A 23,906-nucleotide genomic window follows, 5' to 3' on the forward strand; every position below is an offset into this window, starting at 1 on the left:
TGACATGTATATGTATATGATGGTCCTGGTGCATTTAATAGGAGCAAGAATTACAAGTGAAGTATGTTTCCTTAAAGCCCATGATGCACAGGACTCAAATTCAGGACCTGCTTTTCTTGTAAACTGAAATAAGACAACCTTTTGCTGGTTTGGGGACATTAAATATCTTACACCTTCAGATGGAATGGTTAGAGCTTAAAATAAATAAATAAATAAAATAAAACCTCAGAAGAATCTCCTGATCTGATAATCATAGTCTGACCTAATAGATTTGTGATTTGACCTAATGAAAGATAGAGAATTTTACCTGATGATTCCTGTTTCGAATGGTTCAACCTTTTGTTTCTTCCCATTGTGGATGCATGTGTCCTGACCACTTTTTTGATTAGGCAAAAAGCCCCGAGTATCTTGTCATTGAGTCAAATAGAAATGACTGCGCAAGTGCTTGCATCACTTGACACTTTGGAAAGGAGGTAGTTTTGGTTTGAGAAGTTTGGTGTTGAACCAGTGTGATCCATGCTAGTCATTCCAAAATGGTGCACTTCCCACCACTGAGCAACATACTGAAGAGTTTGGTCTTTAAGTGCTTAGGATTCTTTAACTACATCCTTTCCATATTCCTACTTAAGGGTATTTACATTTTTTGACCTGGAAGAGCTTTCATTTATGTGTGTGTGTATATATATGCACATACCTAATGAGGTTCAACAAGTCTAAGTGCAAGATGCTGCACTTGGGCCAGGGCAATCCCAGACATGAGTACAGACTGGGAGAAGAACTCATTGTGAGCAGCCCTGCAGAGAAGGACTTGGGGGTTCTGGTGGACGAAAAGCTTGACATGAGCCAGCAGTGCGCACTTGCATCCCAGAAGGCCAACTGCATCCTGGGCTGCATTAAAAGAAGAGTGGCCAGTAGGTCGAGGGAAGTGATTGTCCCCCTCTACTCTGCCCTTGTGAGGTCCCACCTGGAGTACTGTGTACGGCTTTGGGGTCCCCAGCACAAGAAGGGTTGATCTGCTAGAGCGAGTCCAGAGGAGGGCCACAAAGATGATCAAAGGGCTGGAGTACCTTTCCTGCGAAGACAGGCTGAGAGCTGGGGATGTTCAGCCTACAGAAGAGAAGGCTCTGGGGGTGACCTCACTGCAGCATTTCTGTACTTGAAGGCAGACTTTTTATAAAAAAGATGGAGAGCAACTCTTTGCTCAATCAGATATTGACAGGACAAGAGGGAATGGTTTTAAAGTAAAAGGGGAGATTTAGATTAGAGGTTAGGAGGAAATTCTTCACTCAGAGGGTGGTGAGGCACTGCATCAGGTTGCCCAGAGAGGATGTAGATGCTCCATCCCTGGAGGTGTTCAAGACCAGGCTGGATGAGGCCCTGAGCAACCTGATCTAGTGGGTGGCATCCCTGCCTGTGTCAGGGAGGGTTTGGAACTGGATGATCTTTAAGGTCCCTTCCAACCCAAGCCATTCTATGATTCTATGATACGATTCTACGATATACATGTTTATATGGATTTTTTCTTTTTTTTTTGATAGGGCTGTAAAGTACAGATCCAAGCATTGTAACAAGTTCTGTAACCAACAGTTTGCTTTCTTGGGATCTCGTTGTAATCGTCAAGCCCATGGCTTCAGACATTTTTCTTTCTTATACTTTTCTGTCAGAATGTGTTGTTTGTTGTTGTTGTTGTTGTTTTTTTGTTTTTTGTTTGTGGAGCTGATGTTACTCTGGAGATCACAATCTCTTTTTCTCTTTTTGCACACTAAGAAATTCATGCCCCCTTAAGCTCTGCTCATAGACGGAGTAATCTGTATCCTGTGTATACTCCTTGTCAGCTTTCCAGAGCACAGGTAGTGTGCAAGGGAACTGCAGCACCCTAGAGCAGGTTTTGGTGCTCATTATTTGAGCAAAGTTGGGGGCTGGGACACAGGAAGTGAAGTTAGCTGAAGTTAAAACAGGAACCCAGAACACACGGAAGCCTAGAAGCTGTTACTAGCATCAGGTGCTGGGGCAAAAAGCAGCAAGTTTGCTAGCAGGAGCTGGTGGGCATTTTAAGGTAAGACTGGCTTTTGAGAGTGGAAAGTGATCAACAACAAAAGTAGTACTTTGGTGGGCAGAGAGAGCAGATTCCTGACCCAGCATGTGTGAGTTGATAATGCTCAGTATTTACTTCTCTGTTCCTTGGTCATAGAATCATAGATTCATTGTCATCATTGTTGCTTTTGTGTTTGAGGCTTTAAAGAAACAAGTTTCCAAATCCAGTGCAACTGTGCTAAGTGGTAGCCCTGTATTTGTGCTGTAGTAGATGCTTCTGGGGAAAGAACAGAACAAACTAGCAGACTGATGTACTGCTCTTGGTAGTATGTCTCTTAGAGGTTGCCTGGAGTCCTGTGGTGTGATTACAGACTGTGGTTTGTAATGGTTCCCAAGATGCATGGTGGGTGGCTTTGGAGAGTAAGTGGTCAATAACCTTTTACAGCAGGATTTAAAACCCTAAACCACTTGCATTAGAGTTGGCTGCTCGTATTAGCTGCCCTGAGTTGAAAAGCCCTGTGCTAGTTTGTTATGGCTGCTGTTCTAACACAAACAAAAATGAGCCACACAAAGAAAAATGAGCCACGAACTTTAAGTCTTTGGAGTGAGAGAGGCTAATAAATTAGGGAGAGGAAAACGAGATGAAATGTATTGTTAGACTGTGCTATGTTGGCCACATCAACCTTCCTTTTTCACCTGTTTGCTATTAGCTATGTTCTGTCATAGGATCGCTGTCAGAGCATAGAAGCACAGAGTATGTTTCCAGGCCTCCTGTTTTCTGGAGTATTACACTTTTCTTTTTTTAAAAAACTCCAGATGCAACCTGGGGAAGGCCTAAAGTCAGATCTTCACAGTACCTACCTAGGTCCTAAATACTCTCCCTTAGCTTAGCCTGTCTGGCTTTTTTTAACCAAATGAAAGATTCATCCCTGCTCTGCTCTTTCATTTCCTGTTGTCTGCTCCCTGATCTCTCAGTGCTGTCTGGGCAATTTAACTCAGGACAATGAGCTGGGCTGGAAGGTTATTCATTCAGCTGTTGTGACTATACATTCCCAGTTCATCATAAACATTTTGCACAGAAAGCAACGATCTTGGGCACATGGGGTCAGTTTGTGTGCTAGTTTATGTTCTGTCCTGTTGTGGGATCGAGGAGTTGGTCCTGTTGAGAAGCACATAATAAAAAGATGCTGTGATATGAGGATCAGCAAAGAGCAGTTCTCTTCCCTCCTGTTGGCTTGTTCACTTTATGGGATGTTTGCAGTGGTGTGAAACAGGGCTCACACGCACAATGCTGCACATCCTGTTCAGTCTTTCTCTCTGCCCTAGTGAAAAGCTTCTTTGGGCTACAGTAAGAACAATTCGGGGCTCCTCAACACCACAGGGAGAAATATAGGAGGTGAGAAGTGAGAGTGCTGATGAAAATGATTGATCTGTTGTATATGGGCCAGCAAGCCATGTAATCTTTCTTCTGTTTCTCATTTTGTAGACACTGTGTTGTTTGGGAGAGGCTTTTTCATCATCTTTTTTCAGAGTCACCTTGAAAATGAAATTCAGCTTTAGATTTCACATTACTTTTTTTAACTTCCTCTTCCTGGGTCTGTCACTTCCTCCAGGCCTCTTTGGACAGCTTGTACGAGCTGTACTGCTGCAGTTTCAGCCTTTCCCACCATGCACGCTTAATGCTTTTAGCCCCCATTTCCTGCTTTTACTATGTAGCTGACATAAACACCACACAGCACACTCTACCAGCATTGTAAGACCAACATGCAACTTTTCTATGAACTGTCTTTAGCACACTAAGCAGTGGTTAAAAGTTTGAAAAACAGGAGACTTCAGGAGTTCAATCTCAATTAAATGTGTTGTATCGTGGTAGCAGAGGAAGCCATAGCCTCTGGTGGTATGCCGTGACTGTGTTTAGCAAAAGGGAAGTTAATGCATGGAAGAACCTCACAGAGCACAGAAAATCAATATACGATGGAAAAAAACAGAATCTGATAGTCGGATGCTAGCAGTAACGTGCATTAAAATAAAGTGTACAGTTTAACTGTGAAGATGGTGGGATAGAAGGCTGTGGTTTACTCTTAGATTCACTGTGTGTTTTGCTGAAAGAGGTGCTGGGGCTCAAGAGAAACTATTTTGGGGTGCCCTGTGCTTTATGAGGCACGAGCTCGATGGGGCAGGTGGCCTCCAAAGGTCCCCTCCAGCCCAAGTTATGCCATGACTGCTGTGATATGACAGGTCCATGGCAGCGAGCCAGCAGGGCCCGCATGCCAGGCCCCAGGTGACAAAATGTACTCCCTGTGCAGATGTGGAAAGCGGTCGTGGGACATGATGTGTCGGTGAAGGTTGAGGCTCAGGGAGACGACTGGGACACTGACCCCGATTTTGTGGTGAGTGTGTGGTATAGAAAGTCACGTCACTGAGAGTCTCGCTGTCTCTGGACACATGCTTGTCAGCTGTGCTTGGGGGCTTGGCACAGGATTCCAACATTGTCCTTCTCTGTCTTTTCTCCGAATGGAAAAATCCCAGTATTTATTGTCACCCAGTACAAGTGCAGCTCCATGCCTCTAAATAGCTCTGTTCTCTCCTTGTATCTTTTGTAATTCTCTAGGTGAGATGGTGAGAGCATAGAAGTGCTCAGCCTGTGAGAACCCTATGGATTCAGAAAGTGTTATGACGCTTTCTGTTTAGTTCTCTTTCTTTCCCGATAAGTTACTCACACTTTGGCCTTTTGGCCAATTCCTTATTTGCTACTCTCCTACAAAATTGCATGCAATTCCCTATTTCATACTCATTCCTGAATGAATATTTTGGCACCATCATTGTTCAGATACAGGATTATTTTTTCCATATGCTTTTAGTACTTATTAACACTAGCTTTCATTTACAATTTTATCACCTGTTGATATGGCATCACAAGATTTTTCTGCACTGCGTTGTCTCCTGTATTTGGTCAACCTAAACAATCTTTTCATGGCTCAAGACAAGAACATCTCATTCTTCATACTCTTTTTCTAAACCTTTTGGGAACAGGAAAAGTTCTGCTCCTTGTGGTACTAAGGAGTGCCAGCCATGCCTTACCATCACAGGTCTCTCTGAGCTATGTGAAATTTTCCTTTCCAAGAGAATTTTTTGCTGGACAGTCTCTTCAGTGACACAACTAGTGCCCTCTGTGTTGGAGATTCAGTCTTGCCTAGTAATTCCGAATAAGAAATTCTAGCTTGGGATGGAAGAGAAAGTTCCCTTCTCACATTCCTCAAATTACTAATGTTAAAAAAAAAAAAAATCTGTGACATCAAAATTATTTTTCCTTAATTCATCCATTTGTGACTATATTTAAAATAAGCCCCAACAGAATGAGACCGTGTATTCTATTTTGTATATACTTACTTTTAGCTTTATATTAGGAAAGAGTTTACTCATGCTTCAATTGGTCAAATACAGTTTCAGACCTACAAAGAGGCAGAACAACTGTTGTCATATAAGAATTGAAGCAGAACAGCCGACCTTGAGTAAAATGTCGATTTTGGCGTTTTTCTAATATTTTCTTAATCATTTGATTTCTACAGCACTTTTATTTGCTAGGTCTTCCCTCAGAGGAGGGAAGGAACCCCCCGGCCTCCCCAGGCGCCGGCCCGGCAGGGCGGCAGACGACTTTCGCCCGCCCGCGCTGTGCCTCGCCCGCTGCCCCGTCCTGTCCGTGCCCGGGAACCCTCCGCGCCCCCTTCGCTCTCTCCAGCCCGGGTCGTCCGGACTCGGGAAAAGCCAGGCCCGGCCCGGCGAGGCTGCAGCGAGCGCGGTCCTCCGGGAGGACAGCCGGCGGCGCGCGGGGAACCGGGGGTTGGAGCCCCGTTTCTCCGGAGCGGCGGGCCCCGCCGCCCGCTGACGGCTGCGGTTCGCTTTGCAGAACGACATCTCTGAGAAGGAGCAGCGCTGGGGGGCCAAGACCATCGCGGGCTCTGGACGCGCCGAGCACATCGAGTAAGTGCGGCCGGGCTGGGCGGGAAGCCTGCGGCGAGCTGTCAGCGCGGCCACGGGCGGTGAGGGGAAGCGGCCGCGGCGGCCCCGCCCGCGGGCCGAAACCAGCCAAATAAGGGCTTGTGCACGGCGGGGCCACGGCAGGGGCGGAGCGGGACCCAGGGCCGCCCCCGCTGCCCGCCCCGGGCTGTCTGCCGGGCCGCTGGGTACAAGGGGCCCGAGAGAGGTTTGGCAGCGGCGTGAGGGGCCTGCCGGCTGCCGTGGAGCAGCCGTGGTGCACCCTTCACCCCAGAAAACGGTGGGGTAGCAGAGGGGCGGGCCTGGGGCCGCCCGGCACTGCCGCCTGACCGTTCAGGCTCGGCCAGCTGCGCCCAAGCTCTTGTTTTGAGATGCTCGTGTTGCACCAGGAGCAAAATTCACAGACTGACGGTGATGCCGTCAGCGGTTAACTGTGAAATACCTTCGGACCGAGGCTGTTCTGCTGTGGTAAAGACATCCTGCTCCTTCTCTCTCCAAAGCCACCCCTATCTAGCAGCTCCCTTGGGACATTTGGTACTGCCTTGTGCATTGTGAAGTACTGCAGCACACAGAAGGAAAGCTTGGGTTCCTGTGAAAGTCCTGAATGGGAGTGCAGGTTAGGGACTGGGTGCAACTGCTGAGCCTGCTTCTCTGGGTCCTTTGCCAGGCCCCGCGGTAACATCACCTCCCAGCTACTGTGCAGTGGCTGCAGGTGTGACTGCCACACAGAGGGGCCCACTGAGGGCACGTGGTGGCTGCTGACAGTGTGCTTATGTGCATGGGGCTCTGGGTGGCATAGTGGCACGGGGATGCTCCAGCTGAATGCACAGGTCTGCAGAATTCCACAGTGACTTGCCTTGACACTGTCTTGCCAGCATCCACCAGCTGAGGAACAAGGTGTCAGAGGAACACGAAGTCATCAAGAAGAAGGAGCTGGAGACTGGCCCCAAGGCCTCCTATGGCTATGGGGGCAAATTTGGAACAGAGCAGGACCGAATGGATAAGGTAACAGTTGTAGAGGACTTCCCTGGGCTTATTGGAAGAGGCTTTTTTGCATCAAGGAGACAGCATCCGTGTCTTCTGGCCTGACCCTGAAGGGAAGGAATGGAGAGCTGGCATGATTCACACGTATCCATCTAGCCCATAGTCTGTCTCCAGGATGTTTGAACCTATTTGTATATTTTGTCTCTAGAGCTTCCTTGCAACATTCCCCTTAGTTAACTACTCTGTGAAGAAGGACTTTATACTGCTTGTTTCAAAACTGCTGCATAACAATTAAATTAGGTGCTTCCCTACTTGTGCTTGGAGAAATAATGAATAATAATCCCCCACTCACATTCTGCGTTACAGACCTCTCTCATACCTCCCCCAGGTGAAGCCCTGGTCCATAATCTTTGTTATTTTTGTTCTCATATAAAATGGTTTATGTTTTCTGCTAATCAGCATCATAATCCTCTCTATAGCTTTCAGCTTTTAATACCTTTTTGTCTGAAGTGAGATGATAAGACTGCAATAGTATTCAGTCTGTGGGGTCACTGTAGATTTGCATGGTACCAGGATGACAGGGTGAGAAGCAGAGTTTCCAGGAGGCCAAAAGGGAGCAGTCGTACTCGGACCTTCCTGCGATGTGGTCAATTTGGACCTGTCTCCTTATGGCTGCAAGCGTTTTGTCAGCAGGGCAGAACAACTCGGTGCCCATGTCTCTGTTAGCCCACTGGTCTGAGTGTTGAGGAGCTCATGTCATGCTTTCTCTCTCCTTAGTGCGCCGTGGGCCATGAGTATGTCGCTGATGTTGGGAAGCATTCCTCACAGACAGATGCAGCACAGGGCTTTGGTGGGAAGTTTGGAATCCAACGGGACCGAACTGATAAGGTGTGTTGAACGGAGCAACTGAAGTATGTTTTTGCAGCCTACGCTGAGTACTGCCGCTAAAATTCGTATTACTACATTTAGAATTGTTGCTGAAGTTTTCAATGTGCTGATGGGAGCAGGTCTAGGTATGCTATGCACCATGGTCTCCACTGTAACATAGCTCACCTCTTGTGTGCAGGACAATAGCTGATAACTTGCAGCATACTTATGCAGATTGGCTCTCTGGTGTGCATTAATATGCTTGCAGTGTCCTATCCGGGCAGCACTGTGTTTGTGTCCTGGACATTGCTGCTCTTGGGAGCTGTGGTGTTTCTCATCGCCAAACCCACAAGCTTTGCCATGTGCGGTGACTGGCCACAGCAGGACTGGCCAGTGACAGCAGGATGCCCTCCATCCTGTGCATATCCTGCAGACACTGCCCAGGTGCTTTGCCAGTTAACAGGGTGTGGGGTCAGGATTATGGCCCTTTTACCTAAGTTGCATTCCTGGGCATTCTGCCACAGGGACAATGGGAATGCAAGTCTGAGGAGGTCCTTGCCAGACGAGGAGTGGCCATGTATCTGCATGTTGAGCACAGGACAGGGAGCAGGGTCCCAGCCAGGCCCCAGGGCACTGGATGAGTGTAGATGAAATCTGGCTTGACCCCCAGGATGACTGACATTCCTCCCCTTCTTGTTCCAGTCAGCGCTGGGTTTTGAATACAAGGGTGAGGTGGAGAAACACTCGTCCCAGAAAGGCAAGTCCATGGGCATGTTTGGTCCCTTGATACTTCACCCATTTTCTCTTCTCCCGATATCCTGTGCTGTCTGCTGTGGCACAGCCTCCTTTATTATCCTCCTGTCACTTTTTGCAGATTCCTATTCTCAGTCATTCACCATTGTGGCTTCATTGCCTGCTGTCCTGTAACCGCCTTTCTGCTGTACATCCCTCTTGCCTCTCTGTTCTGCTTTGCTGCGTCCTGACTGAGCAGAGAGGACACCCCCACACACACATCTGCTGACAAATGGCTGATTCTCCCATTCCTTTAAAAGTCCTTCTGAGAAACTGCTACAGAGAGTATCCAATCACTGTAGGATATAAGAAATGATTTCTGAAAAAATGGCATATAAGAAAAGGCACAACAATGGATAAGGAAACAAAAGCCTTTACAGCACTCAAACTCTTGCAGAGTTCTGGAGATCATTCAATCAAACTTTGACATATAAATAAAAGCAGCTATATTCTGAAAGAACGTTGCAAGAACTGAAATGAAAGGTTAAATATTCTGCAGACAAGAGAAGAAGAGAGGGCAAGGCCTGTTACTGTTTCACATAAATGTGAAGAATGCCGCATTACCAAGAAAAGAAGACTGGTATCATTATTTTTCAGAGGAAATTATAAAAGAAGGAAGAAGATTTGAGGCATTTTTAGTTGATCTTAAAGTAATAAGTCAAGCAAAATTGTGTTACATTAACACATTCTTGTATAAGAGGCCTCATAGTAAATTGTAGGCATGAAACGTCAGGCAGTGTAAAACCACAGAAATCACTCAGGACAAAATGAAAATGTTTGAAGCAAGGCAAGGAGAAGTTACGCTGAACAGCTGCGTATTTGCTTTATTTTTCATAAAAATGTTTCAATGTTGAAAACTCTAGCATCAAGGTAACAGTCATAAAATCTATATTTGCTGAAGACAACTTCCTAAAAGGTCTGTTTTGTGGTGGCCTAATCAATAAATAATAGTTTAAGTGAGAGAAAATTAAGAAATTTCTCAGAATTACAGATTTTAATAATTACTTTCTGTTCTTAGTCAACCTTAAGTGACTGAGCTTCTATGAAATTCAGTGAATATTATTCTGAGAGCCGTTCTTGAATCCAAAATGTTTTCATGCATGTTCCTCTAGGGCAAAATCTTCATGGATTGATAAGGCTGAATTTGCTAGGCTTCTCTAGAAGAGACAGAGACAGACTGAGAGGATCTGTAGCATGTCTCCAGAAATGTGGCTTTCAGCCTTTGCTGCAGCATCCAGACTCAGCGGTTTCCGTGTAGAAGTTGAGATTCCACTATGGCAAATATAAGCCATAAAACAAAAGTTTGCCGTTTCTTCTGTGATTTCAAAGGCTTACTCGAAGACTTTTTCAGAGACTGGCAGACCACAGGTTGAGATGCTTGCTGTGCAGATGTGTGAATGAGTGGATACCCAGGCACTCAGGGTCCCTAAGTCATGTCTTGGCTTTGCATCTTCTGATGGCTGGAGCTCCTACTGCCTCCTCATCTGCATTTGGCATGTTACCTGCCTTCTTTGCCCTCCGTGCATGCCATGTCTCCTGCTGCCCATTGCTCTTGGGCTCTTGCTGGCATGACCCAGACTTCTCTTGTGCACCCATTCCCACGGACCCTCATCCTCAATGGCCCTCGGTACTCCCTGCCCTCCACTCTATTCTCTCCAAGTGCCTGCTGTTTCTAGTGTTGTCCATCATCTTTGCTACCCATCCTTCTCCCTGATGCTCCTCCCCATCTTAAGTCTTTCCTTCATCAGCCCCATACCTGGGGTAGAACCTCAGTCCATGCACCCCCTCAGATTACTCCAAGGGTTTTGGCGGCCGTTATGGTGTGGAGAAGGACAAGGTGGACAAAGCAGCAGTGGGGTTCGACTACAAGAGCCAGGTGGAGAAGCACGACTCTCAGAAAGGTGAGCTTGGGGAGCCAGTTGCAGCAGCAGTGTCAGGATTGGGGCTTGGGACTATCCCCGTTGGGGCCATGTAGTTCTGTGCTTGGTGCTTGCAACCTGCTGTATGTGTGGTGAAATGCTAAGGGAACTGTTGGGTGCCCAATGCTGATTATGCTGAGATGCTGATTGCAGGTGATGTTGTCTGAAGGAGGAGGGAGGGTTATTGATGTATCCACCAGTGGAGAGCTCTGGCCTTGCTCCCTGTCTGTCCTCATCTCTCTCCAAGTCCTGGGCAGGAAAAACTACTTGCTCCTATGAGAACAGCCTGTGCTCACAGTGCTGCCACTTCTCTCTTTCCCTCCATTCTCTGTTCGCCTCCATTCCATGGTCTGGATCCCCATGACTGAAGACTATTCTGCGGGCTTTGGTGGGAAGTTTGGGGTCCAGAGGGATCGACAGGACAAGAGTGCTCTTGGCTGGGACCATCAGGAGGAAGTGCAACCCCATGCATCCCAAACAGGTATAGCAATGCTGCCAGAGGTGGCAGCATAATTTCCTTGAAGCACGTGTAGGTGTAGAGCTACCTGTTCATCCTTGACAGAGATCCAGCTGATATAAACTGAATGTGTATAGCAAATTGTGGAATTGCAGGCAGGTGGAGCAGCTGAGACACTGTGAACCCCCAAAGCACAAGGATAAACTGCCAGAGTAGGGTTTAGAGTGCAGCTTGTTTGGATCAGTGACAGACATGTGAATACAAGTGCCTGAATCGGGCTTCTCCAACTGTGCTATGCTTTCTTCTGTCAGGTACAGTCCTGATTATAAACTCGTGAAAAAAAATGAGCACATGGGAAGGAAATGGCTTGAATGCTTCTAGCACTGTATATCTAACTTGTGAACAAGGCCACGCTGCACTCAAATGGCATGACTGGCTTCTCAACCCAGTGACTTGGAAGGAGATTTGCCATCATACAGCAGTGAACAGCTGTGCACTTCACTGAAAGGAATGAAAAATTAGTCTTAAAATCTTCCATGTAGAGCATTTTGCCTACTTTACATAGTTTCTTGTGTGATGAGATGCAGGTAGCTAGCCACCAGACATTGTGCCGTTCAATTTAAGACAAAACTAACTTGTTTCACTAGTCACAGCATGCTGAAGTCAGAGGAGCCTATAAAATATAAATTAGCCTCATTTTTTTCCATACAGACTATGCCAAAGGATTTGGAGGCCGCTATGGGGTCCAGAAGGACAGGGTAGATAAGGTAAGTCTCTGCATGCAGGAGTCTGCTATTGCCTCCTGCTAGTCAGTGCTCTTTGCACTGCTGCAGGAGTTTAGAATTCCCAGATGGAGACGAGGTCCCACTGGTCACTGCACAACCATTGCAGGCATGAGGGAACTGACCCAGTGTAAATGCCAGAGGGCACAGAGGAATGCAGCCTGGGGAGCTAGGGAGGAAAGGCAGAATATTTTCCATTCTCAGTTGCTTTTGAATCATTCCACTCTCAGACTGACCAGTCATATACCTGCTTTCTCTTGTGGTAGTATTTAGTGATATGACTATGAGTAGAGCCAGTGAAGAACTCCCTAAGAGAATTAAACTGTGCTCTCCTGTACATCTAGTGCCATTTGAGGTACTGGGGGCATACTGTCTGCCTGCTGTCTGTTACTCCTGCAGGCCCTACATGTACCAATACAGTCATGATGAGCAATGATAGCTCCTTCAAAATGAAATTTTGTGAGCATACAGCCTCGTGAGGTCTGAGGTGTGTCTTGCTACAAACATCTGATTGATGCAATTAACAGTTTAGCCATCTCTTCACACCTCATAAAGCCATCAGGATCTCAGATAGTCACACACACATTTTTTTTCTTACTGTTTTCCAGCCCCAGCTATTGTGTACATATACTGCACCTGCTGAAGGGTGGTGCCATTTTCATGGTTGTGCAGCTGCAGCTGTGCATTTAACAGGGAAGTGCTTCCATGCCCCATACCTCTGGGAGTGCAGGGGACTGGTTCACCACTTACCTGGACCTCAGGAAGAGGTGGACTGTCAGGCATCACCCCAGCTGTTTGCAGCATTATATGTGAGTGCTCCTGCCTTGAGTGCCCAGCCTTCCTGTCCCATACAGCAGTCCTCTTGCCACTGTTAAACCTCCTTGGCTTGGCTCCACATAGCCTTTAGAAGTTTTCGGAGCATTGCCTCTCTATAGGAACAGCCCTTGCCTTTGGCTGGAGATCAGCAGATACTTCTGGCAGTGCAGGGAGGCACTGGAAAGCAGGACTGCAGCCAGCAGCCTCCCTTCCCAGAGGGCTGTGGCAGTTTTACTGATGAAGGTAGACATAGCTGGTAACAAAGCTGTGACTTGTTTGTGGTCACCAACAGCCAAACCTGTCTGGTGGAATCTCAGTACTGGCCTTGCCTAACAAGCTGGACACTTCCTTTTGCAGAGTGCTGCTGGCTTTAACGAGATGGCAAGTCCAACTTCCTCATATGAGAAAACAAGACCAGTGGAGGCAGGTGAGATAATTGTGTACCAGCCCTGGGCTTGGTGGGAAGCTGTGAATCTCATGGTCCTTTTGTGGCAGCACACTGGCAGGCAGGGGCTGTCGTGGGCTGTGGATTTAGCCTGTGTTGAAAAACTGAAGAAGGTGACTGTATTGCAAGTTTCTCTGGCAGAGGCAGAGGTCCAGGTTTCTCCTGGGTGCTTGGGGTGATGGAAAGGAGCCATTGGGCAGGCTTGAGCAGCTGTCATCTCCACAGCAGCTTCCAGCAGCACCAGCAGCCTGCGGTCGAGATTTGAAAACCTGGCTAAATTGGCAGACGAGGAGAGCAAAAGGCAGGCAGAAGAAGACCGGGTGAGGCGTCAAGCTCAGGAGTGCCAGGCAGCTCGGCAGAAGGTGAGCCATGACCATCTTCCCATGTCCCCCAAGGCTTGTTAAACAGGCTTTTCCTCAGGACCACAGAGGTCCATCTGCTTCTACCAGATCTTGTTACAGTGACCTCTTGTCTAAACAGCTTCCCTGTAACTGCCAGGGACTGCCATTGAATACCATGCTATTCAATCAATGTTTCATGGTTCGGCACACGGATCAGGATGTGTGAGCACACAACCATGACACCCTGCGGTTTGGTCTAGTCTCCTTGCCTTTAGTGCCAGGCAAGCACAGTGCAATAGCACCTCCTTGGTATTGCCATCCCAGCAGTATGTATTCAAGGTTTTCCAAACTGGAGATTGTACCCAAACCTTCATATTTAAAAGACCTCCTTCTACATTGCGCTGTTGCTATGTTTGATGTGCAGATAAGGTTTCTTCAATAAAACACTCTCTAATGTATTCCCTCCTCGAGTCTGCTTCCTGCAGACCCAGTAGTAGTTACAGGCCTGCTGGTGTCCAGTCTGTATAGCAGGTTTATGGCAGCTGGAACAGATTTCAGTGTGACAAAAATTGTCTTGAGAGTTGCTCGGTTGGGAATGGACCTCTTTCAAAGGGACTGAGGAGCTCTGATGACTTTTCTCCAGCAGGAAATCCCACAGGGAGCGAAGGACCACAGAGAGACAGTTCCTGCCACTGTGACAGCAAGGGTCCCTGGAAGAGCTGTCCAAGACAGTCCTGTGTCACAAGGAGAGCAGGTGCTGAGGCAGGCTGGGGGGAGCCAGAAAGGGGAGCAGAGAGGATTGAGCCTGTGAGGGGACTGTGATTCACAGGTAGCCATGCACAAAGAAGAGGGGTGCAGCCACAGCACGGAAGAGGCTTTGCAAAGAGTGAGGGGGAAATATTGGGATAGTGATGGGACATGGCTGCACAGCACCTTATACCATGCAAAACAGGCTCTTGGAGTGGGGTCACTGCAGCAGCAGTAGAGTGAACTGTAGCTATGTATGTGAGATAGGCTCAAAAACATGAGCCATGAAAGTGTGTTCAGCACTCCCAGGTTCTAGTTCAGCCCAGACCTAATGGCTGAGTTCCTTTTGTGGATGATGTTCTATTTGTGTTATGATAGTACTAAACGCATGCAGCAGAGTGGGCTCGCTTGCATTGGGTGCTGTGCAGTCATGGTAGAGCTGCCTGTAGTGAATGCTTTCCAGGTGACTTTCTTGTCGCTTTCTTACCTCCTGGCAGGAGGCAAAAGGGGAGGATGAGGAAACACCCCCCACTTTGCCACCAAGGCCAGCAGATCTGGGTGAAGAGCTGTGCAAGTTTCCCAGCCAGGATCAGCCCATCTACAGTGAGAGTTTGGATGTCAGTGGAGATTATGAGGAGCTGCTAGAGCACTCTGACTACTGTGATGGTATCAGTGCAAGTGCTGACTATGAGGAACTGCCAGCACGCTTGGGAAAGCCAGATGCCGTCATCAGCCGTGGAGGAGATGGAGGTGAGGACTATGAGGAGATCCTTCCTGAGGAGTCCAGCCAGCCCTGCGTGGGTGAGTACAGAGAGAAGAATCTTGGGGAGTGTATCTGTCTGTTTGCATCAGTGGATGTATGGGACAGACTCCGGAGGGATTTTGTGTCCTGAAATCTTCTGTGGTCAAGTTAACAATCCATGCTGATAGAGACTTTATGTCTCCCAGCCCCTTGCCCTGCTCCAAGATGCAAAATCAGCTGCATGGGATGGTGTGTCAGGCAGCAGGTATCTTTGCTGAAGAAGGATTCAGGCAAGAGGGCAGGAGGGCTGCCATGGGCTCTGAAGAAGCTGCAGCTGGACTGATGCTCTTTAACTTGATGCAGTGTGTCTTGGCAAGTGATTGCCAGTGCTGCGTTGAGGATACAGGGATCCCTGTTTATTCACAACTTGTCACTCAAAATGCTGGTGCTCATGAGACCTGATCTGATCTCCTGGGTGTGAAGGGGGGAGGCAGCAAGGTAGACTTCCTCCAAGCACCTGAGCAAATTGCATAGGCTGCTGTTGATATTTCCATCTCAACTTCACTGGTACTGTAGATGGCAAAGGAGGCAAGCTGGAGTTACATCCAGCTTTTTTTTGGAAGGAGGAACAGGAAGCATTAGGACCCTCTCCTCTCTCATTCCAGAAGCGGAGGCAAATTGCACCGTGCCTTGAGCCATAAAACACCTCTACCTGTTGATGGGGTTTGGCTGTGGTTCGCACCAAGGCTTACAGATGGGTGAAGGGTGGCACTGACCAGATCTTTTTGGTTGCTTTCAGCCTCTTTCTTATTTACCCATCCTGTCTTCTGCAGGGGAAACGGACAATGTTTATGAGGTGGAGAGCCCTGGGACCTGTGCTGTGGCTCTCTATGATTACCAAGGAGGTGGGTGTGCCATCCAGGCTATGGGAAAGGCAATCATCCTGACAGGAGAGGCACTGGGATTTTGGCCAAGGTGGGGTGGGGAGATGGTTGTTCACACCATCAACAGTGGTAAAAGGATTTTGAGTTGGTTGTTTCAATTTCTTCCTCATGGAAAAATAGAATGAGACCTTACTTTGGAACATAGACACTTCATCTTTCATCTGTGAAGTCCTGCTCCTTCTCTGTTCTATCTGTGCTGTTTGTAGAAATAGATGGGATAAGATGAACTCGGGGAGTTATCAACCTGCTTGTTCTGTATTCTCCTGGGGAGAGGTAAGGGAGGGTGTAAAAACAGTTCATTCTGGGGTTATCTTTACACTGTGACTTTGTTTTCTGATCAATCTTTGCAGATGGAGATGATGAGATTTCTTTTGATCCCGATGACACAATCACACACATCGAGATGGTAGATGAAGGCTGGTGGCGGGGTCAGTGCCGGGGCAAAGTAGGCCTCTTCCCAGCAAATTATGTGAAGCTTCTGCAGTGAGACCAGCATTGTCCAAACTGCCTTGTTCCAAACTTCTGCCTCTGTCTGCTTCAGCCTTCTACATATTGTTAGCTTAATTTGGCTCAGCCTGGCATGTCTACGTGCAAGAAGTACCAGTGAGCAAACTGGCAGCTTCTGACAAAATACTTGGCCTGTGCCCAAGATGGATTCTGAATCACAGTAGGCCGAGGTTGGAAGGGACCTCTGAAGATCATCTACTCCAACCCCCCTGCCAAGCAGGATCACCTAGAGCACATTGTGCAGGATGACATCCACGCAGGTTTTGAATATCTCCAGAGAAGGAGACTCCACAACCTCTCTGGGCAACTTGTTCCAGTGCTCTGTCACCCTCACAGTAAATAAGTGCCCCCTCATATTCAGCCAGAACCTCCTGTGCTTCAGTTTGTGCCCACTGCCTCCCGTCCTATTGCTGGGCACAACTGAAAAGAGATCAGCTCAATCCTCTTGACACCCTCCCTCAGATATTTATATTCTGGTTCCCATCCAGTCCTATATGGGATGGTTTTCAGAACATGTGGATGTGATATGACATCTTTTCTGTCTAGACTGTCCCATATGTCAACTGGAAAGCTTGCAGAAGTGTGTCCATTCCTGTTTCAGCAGGGCAATTCACAGCAAGAAAAAATAACTAATCTAGTCAGGGCAGAAGGGACCTTTTATTTTTGAATTGCCATTTGTCACCTCTATCTGACAGGCCTTCTTTCTTCATAGGACTAAGTCCAGAATATACAGCTGTAGAATAAGAGATACTGCCCTGAGCTATGGCCCTGAACCTTATCCTACCCAGTTGTCAAGGGAAAACAGCACAGTGAAGACTGAACTTGCCTTTTTTCCCAAGAAGTTTTCACTTGCAAGATGCAGTATGTTTGCAGTGCAGAGTATAGAAATGTGACCTGGGTCTATCTGGGCAGATTCAGGGCTGGCACCTGGGAACAGTTGATTCTCACAGTGAACACTGCTGAGTTTGCCTACAAACAGACATAAGCTTTGATGTAATGAGCTGTTCCATTAAACAAGACAAGTGTGTGTTGGTCAATGAAGATGAAGCATAATATTGCTAAGGTAGTAGATTACTTGTTTGTTTTTCCCCTGTGTGCCAAGAACACAGGGCTATGTTATTTCTGGGGTAAACTTTGAAAAAGGAAATATAAAATTTAGATTATTTTCTGAGAACAATGACTTTGGTAAATATGTCTTGGAGCAACAGAAAAATACCAAAAGGCTTCACTTAATAAGGAATATGTTAATAACTGTTTCGGTTGCCATCCAGGCATTCCAGCAGAGGAATGTTCTTCCAGGGAAATCCTTTCCCTCTGGAAAATGAATCAGAATAAGTGCTGCTGGATACAGCCAGTAGTATATTTTTGAGTTCCGTTTTTCCTATTAACAGTTCTGACAGTATAAATAAGCACACACATGCAGGATAAACAGACCCACAGCTTTTCTCTAGCCTAAAGACTCTAGCATGTTCTACAGTCAGTGATAAAGGTGGGTTCCTCCATCCAGTATTTGGCTCAGTTTCCCTGTACTGGTGGGTGGTTTGCCTCTCTGTGCTGAAGTCAGGCCACCACTTCCTACCATGGAAGTGAAATAGTTATGCCTCCTAGGTCTTTGCAGGCCTCACTAATTAAGGACTATTTGAAGCTAATTATCTCACCAGTCAGCACAATTTAATTAACAAGGGAGTGAATTATTCATGACAGGATGTACAGGCTAGGGGCTCCTTATCTGAAGAATTCCCATTGCTGTTGCTATTTACCCTATCCTGCTTCTCTGGCACAGATTGGAAAAGAACAAGTTGCATAACTAAAGGTATATAAATTTTGTAACTGCCTCATTTGGACAGAGTTCATGCGAGCAGAGTCTGTCCTTCTGCTGCACTGCACTAGTAATAAACTGCTTCTGTTCTGACATGATCAAAATTGTGTCCTGTTTTTCATGCTATCACGTGTCAGGTGTCTGCTGTAGGCTCCATTCCCTGCACAGTGAAAAGGGTCCTCGTTTCTAGCCCTCCTCTGTTGCAGATATGAGGAAAAGGCCAAGTGGGTTGAAAGCAGCATAAGAGGAAATGTGCATGACATTTAATTTTAATGTTTAAAGCAGCATTCAGGTGACAATCCAATGCAAACTGAAGCCCTCTCCTAACCCAGTGTGTTCCAGGTTAGATGCTCAACAGGGCACTATAGGAGTTGGCTGTTGATATGTGAGTACCATCACACCAGGAATAAATCAAGGACTTGTTGAGCCTTGCAGCCTGTGAGAAGCTGCAGAAACACATCCCAACACAGTGCCAAATGCGAGCAGCAGGGGTGTGGAGGACCCCGTTATGGCACCTTTGGCTTCCAGTGTAGCTCACAGGTTTGTTGTGGCCTGTCCTGCACCTGAACAAGAAAAAACTCATATGAGCTCCTGGAGGGCACTACAGCATCCCTGCTTACTGTTTGAGACTGAAAAAAATCACAGCCTCTGTCTGCCAATCATGGGAAAGACACATTATATTTTAGGTAAGACGTTATTTTTAATTCAAAATTTCTGGAGTTTTTTAATCCCCTCCCCCCTCTCCACCCCCCCCCCCCCCGCCCCAATTTTGCTGTGTCTTTTTGGTAACCAAGGTATAGATGATCATGTTTTGGTCTCTTCCAGCCACTGTGTTCCTCTGTGGCACAGCTGCAGAAACATTGCCATGCCTGCAGGCATGCATCTGGATGTACAGAGTGTGCCAACTTCCCTCATCATGCAGACCTTGTGTAGGTGGCTGGCTTCTCCTGGCTTCTGCCATGGCATCAGATGCTGCTGACACTCATGTACCTGCCTGCAGGTTTGACCAGCAGTGGGACCATCACAACACCCATGCAGTCATTTGAGCCTAGACCCTGATGCAGAGCCCCTGAAAAAGCGATTAAGCCAAAGCAGTGGCAGCAGGATGAGGCTGGCTGCCCCAGGTCATAGGATTATACAACGGTTCAGGTTGGAAGGGACATTAAAGATCATCTAACTCCAACCCCTCTGCCGTAGGCAGGGATGCCATCCACTAGATCAGGTTGGCCAAGACCCCATCCAGCCTGGCCTTGAACACCTCCAGGGATGGGACATCTACAGCTTCTCTGGGCAGGCTGTTGCAGTGCTTTGCTACACTTACAGTGAAGAATTTCCTCCTAATATCTAGTCGAAATCTACCTTCTTTTAGTTTAAAACCATTCGCCCGTGTCCTATCATTATCTACCCGAGTAAAGAGTCCTTCTCCATCTATTTTTATAAGACCCCTTTAAGTATTGAATGGTAGCAATAAAGTCTCTCCAGAGCCTTCTCTTCTCCAGACTGAACATCCCCCAGATCTCTCAGCCTTTCCTCACAGGAGAGGTGCTCCAGCCCTCTGATCATCTTTGTGGCCCTCTTCTGGACTTGCTCTAACAGGTCCAGATCTTTCTTGTTCTGGGGGACCCAAACCTGGACACAGTACTCCAGATGGGGTCTCACGAGCACAGAGTAGAGGGGGACAATCCCCTCCCTCAATCTGCTGGCCACTCCTCTTTTGATGCAGCCCAGGATGCAGTTGGCCTTCTGGGCTGCAAGTGCACACTGCTGGCTCATGTTGAGCCTTTTGTCTACTGGAACCCCCAAGTCCTTCTCTGTAAGGCTGCTCACAATGAGTTCTTCTCCTAGTCAGTACTTCTGTCTGGGATTGCCCTGACCCAGGTACAGCACCTTGCACTTGTTGATGCTACTTGCATATCAACAGCCAACTCTTACAGTGGCATGTTGAGCATCTAGCCTGGAACACACTGGGTTAGGGGAGGGCTTCAGTTTGCATTGGATTGTCACTTGAATACTGCTTTAAATATTAATAAATATATAAATAAATATCATGCACATTTCCTCTTATCCTGCTTTCAATCCACTCAGCCTTTTCCTCATATCTGCAACAGAGGAGGGCTAGAAACAAGGGCCTGGGGAGACCTCATTGCAGCCTTTCAGTACTTAGAGAGGACTTATAAGAGATGGAGGGTGACTTTTTACATGGGCAGACAGTGATAGGATGGGGGAATGATAGTGGGGGCAGTTGTAAGCTAAAAGAAGGGAAATCTAGATTAGATGTAAGGAAGAAATTCTTCACTCAGAGAGTGGTAAGGCACTGGAACAGGTTGCCCGGAGAGATTGTGGATGCCCCATCCCTAGAGGTGTTCAAGACCAGGTTAGATGAGGCCCTGACCAACCTGATCTAGTGGCTGGCATCCCTGGCTATGGCAGGGGAGTTGGAAGTAGATGATCCTTGAGGTCCTTTCCAACCCAAGCTATTCTATGATTGACTCTATGATTCTATGATTCCATGATAATGTGGCTGTGGTGGGTCATGTACTGAGCTCAGCATGTGATACATAATCCTGGAACTATAGCCTTGATCCCAACTTGATTTTGCCATTTTGTTATCAGTGATATGCCAAGGGTCAGACACATGATGATAGTATACTATAAGCAGTCCCTGCTTTCCCAGGCAGTCCCAAGCCTACTGCTGCCATCACAGATTTCCTACAGTCAGCTGATGAGGGGCCAATACCACACCAGCATTGCTGCCTGGGGAGCCCCACACACCCCATCCCTGCAGGGCTTTCTGCAGGGCCCTCTGCACCTCCTGGTTGCGGAGGCTGTAGATGAGAGGATTCAGCATGGGGGTGACAATGCAGTATAGCGCAGAGACCACTGTGTCAGCCACTGGTGAGTAGCCAGTGCTGGGTCGGTTGTAGTTCAGGTTGGCTGTTACGAAGTACAAGGTGACCACAAGCAGGTGGGCAGAGCAAGTGGAGAAGGCTTTGTGCTGGCCAGCAGCCACAGGCATCCCAAGGACAGCAGCCAGGATACGGAGGTAGGAGATGATGACAAACAGGAAGGGGCTGAGGCCCACAAAGAAGCTAGCAGCATGGAGTGCCACTTCGACAGGGTGGGTGTTGCTGCATGCTGCCCTCAGCAGCGGGGGAGCATCACAGAAGATGTGCTGGAGATGGGCAGCCCTGCAGAAGGACAGCTTAGAAGCCAGGAGTGTATGCACGGCTGAATCCAACATACCCCAGAGCCAGCAGCCCGCAGCTGCCACTGTGCAGACACCCCGGCTCATGGTGTGGACATAGTGCAAGGGCTGGCATATCGCTGCATAGCGATCATAGGCCATGACAGCTAGGAGTGCACACTCGGCCCCTGCGCATGCCATCAGGAAGAACATTTGCGCCAGACACCCGCAGTAGGAGATGGTTGCCTGTGAGCGCAGCACATTTGCCAAGATCTTGGGTACTGTCACTGATGAGTAGCAGATGTCCAAGAAGGACAGATGTCTGAGGAAGAAGTACATAGGGTTGTGGAGATGGGGATCCAGGGACACAAGGGCAAGTATTGCAAAATTCCCCAGAAGTGTGACCAGGTAAATAACCAGAAAAAGGACGAAGAGGAAGGGCTGGCCATGGGAAAAGCCCAGAAGCATGAACTCTGTCACCCGAGTCTGGTTCTCTCCTGCCATGGGGCCAGCTGGTTTGGTCTGCAGGCAGAAAAGAGCACTGGGGAGAGGTGGAGATTGTGAGCAACGGGACTGATGCACACCCACCCCCCAAAGCAAGGATTTCACAGGTATAATGGCTTTAGTCCTATCTCCGTAACAGTTGAAAGCCTACCATACTGGTATTTCACAGACGGTGGCATTTTACAGTCAAGAGATGTGTTATTCAGTGTTGGTGACCTGACTGCAAGAGTCACACAGGAGAAACCATGACCATTGTGCATCCTGACTAACCTACACTTCCTTGGTTCACCCACTGCATTGAAGAAGACCCAGCATGTCTTTCTTTTTCTCCTGTTTGCACTTATGGTGACCGCACGCTTCCCTACTTCATTAAGGTCCCTTCCCACCTGAGCCATTCTATGATATGATTCTATGTTAGTACTCTATAATATTCCTGAATCAGAGAATAAGGCAACTGGTCAGTGTAGCAACCGTCACTGAGCATGTCTTTGCCAGGAACTCTAGCTGCTGCTGGGTTCTGGACTGGTTTTCACTGACAGCACCAGGTATGGCTGGAGTGCAAGGTGGGGTACTGCACATCATTGAACTCAAGAAAGTAGTTCTCTGCTATTCTGACATGGAAATTGTACACTTCAAAACAAGATGCCATCATGTCTGCCTGCCTGCGTCTGTAAAGGGTATCTGTGAGCAGCTTTTCCTCATGGGTAACAGTTCAGTCTTCTCTGACAAGCCTTCTGTGATCAGGATTCAGCAATGTCCCCAGACAAGCTATCAGTTCCTGTCACTCTCCATTTAGTGAACATTAGAGATATTTCCTGATGCTTATTCAGGGTTCCATTGCCATTATACAAGGCCAAAGGGAATATGCTACACACACACACACACAAAATCCCTCTCTCTTCAAAGACGTTTGTAGCAACTGATTACAATTGTCCTGTCTCTTCACTATATTAAATAACATGATTAAATTATTTCAGTCAGAAATCCTTGCTTAACATTCATTTATATGTTTTTAATTTCTCTGTCCAAAGCATGTAACACAGAATCACAGAATGCTGAGTTTGGAAGGGACCTCTGGTGATCATCTTGTCCAACTAGGGCCATCTATTCAACCAGGGCTACCCAGAGCTGCTTACCCAGGATCATGGCCAAATAGATTTTGAAGATCTCCAAGAAGAGAGACACCACAGTTTCTCTGGGCAACCCGTGCCTGGTCACCCACACAGTGAGAAAATGTTTCTTGATGGCACCGCCTGTGTTCCAGTTTGTACCCATTTCCTCTTGTCCTGCCAGTGGGCACCAATGGAAGGAGCTTGGCTCTGTCGTCTTTGCACCCTCCCTTCAGGTATCCCCTCCCAGCCTTCTCTTCTCCAGGATGAACAGTCCCAGCTCTCTCAGACTCTCCTCAGAGGTGAAAAGTTCCACTCCCTTCATCAACTTTGAGACCTTTCATTACTCTCTCCAGCATGTCCATGTCTCTCTTGTACTTGGGAGCCCAGAACCAGACCCAGCACTCGAGGAGTGGCCTCCTCAGTATTGAGTAGAGGGGCAGGATCACCTCCCTCGACCTTCTGGCAATACTTTGCCTAATGCAGCCCATGATGTTGTTAGCCTTCTTTGTGGCAAGTGCATGTTGTTGGCTCATGTTTGACCTGTTGTCTACCACGACCCCCAGGTCCTTTCCTGTCAAGTTGCTCTCCATTTGTGCAGCCCCTGTCATCTATTGCAGCATGATGTTAAAACAGTGAGCAATGGAGAATTTACTGCTTTTTCTTGGAGTTTTTTTTTCCTTAGGCTCTTTAAGAAATTAAAAACATTGCTAAATTTTTTGTGCATTTTTTTTTCTGATAGAATTGCCGGAATGTCAGCTCTGTCCCATTTATGCTTTTCAGGTCTTTCTCTTCCAGATTAGGTAGTCTCTACTGTGATAGTATTTTCTCCTTGTTTCTACACTTGCACGCTGTGATCAGTCTTAGTGTTTGTTTCAATGTGCTAAGTAGACTAAGAGCTTTAATGTTTCCATGGT

At 47.4% G+C, this 23,906-nt stretch overlaps 2 protein-coding genes across 5 annotated transcripts; one reads left to right on the forward strand and one right to left on the reverse strand.

Moving 5' to 3' along the window:
• Positions 1 to 1,846: 1,846 nt before the first annotated feature.
• Positions 1,847 to 18,284, forward strand: LOC121063739 (hematopoietic lineage cell-specific protein-like). Of its 4 annotated transcripts, none has more exons than XM_040544518.1 (15): positions 1,847 to 2,056; positions 4,341 to 4,424; positions 5,942 to 6,015; positions 6,906 to 7,035; positions 7,792 to 7,902; positions 8,584 to 8,638; positions 10,464 to 10,574; positions 10,963 to 11,073; positions 11,761 to 11,816; positions 13,005 to 13,074; positions 13,318 to 13,454; positions 14,077 to 14,187; positions 14,678 to 14,981; positions 15,756 to 15,827; positions 16,217 to 18,284. In XM_040544518.1, exons 2-15 carry the CDS (start codon positions 4,341 to 4,343, stop codon positions 16,351 to 16,353), a joined length of 1,563 nt encoding a protein of 520 aa, XP_040400452.1. In that variant the 5' UTR covers positions 1,847 to 2,056; the 3' UTR covers positions 16,354 to 18,284. The 4 variants fall into 4 exon arrangements, with proteins under 4 accessions (XP_040400452.1, XP_040400470.1, XP_040400460.1 ...); XM_040544536.1 differs by having other exon boundaries at positions 1,902 to 2,056; positions 14,080 to 14,187; XM_040544526.1 differs by having other exon boundaries at positions 1,902 to 2,056; positions 13,321 to 13,454.
• A 2,375-nt stretch (positions 18,285 to 20,659) lies between these two features.
• On the reverse strand, positions 20,660 to 23,688 carry LOC121063752 (olfactory receptor 1020-like). Its single transcript, XM_040544558.1, has one exon. It carries the CDS (start codon positions 21,878 to 21,880, stop codon positions 20,891 to 20,893), a length of 990 nt encoding a protein of 329 aa, XP_040400492.1. The 5' UTR covers positions 21,881 to 23,688; the 3' UTR covers positions 20,660 to 20,890.
• Between the last annotated feature and the right edge of the window lie 218 nt (positions 23,689 to 23,906).

The sequence above is a fragment of the Cygnus olor genome, chromosome 1 (assembly GCF_009769625.2).
Source record: "Cygnus olor isolate bCygOlo1 chromosome 1, bCygOlo1.pri.v2, whole genome shotgun sequence".
In the NCBI taxonomy this organism is placed as follows: domain Eukaryota; kingdom Metazoa; phylum Chordata; class Aves; order Anseriformes; family Anatidae; genus Cygnus; species Cygnus olor.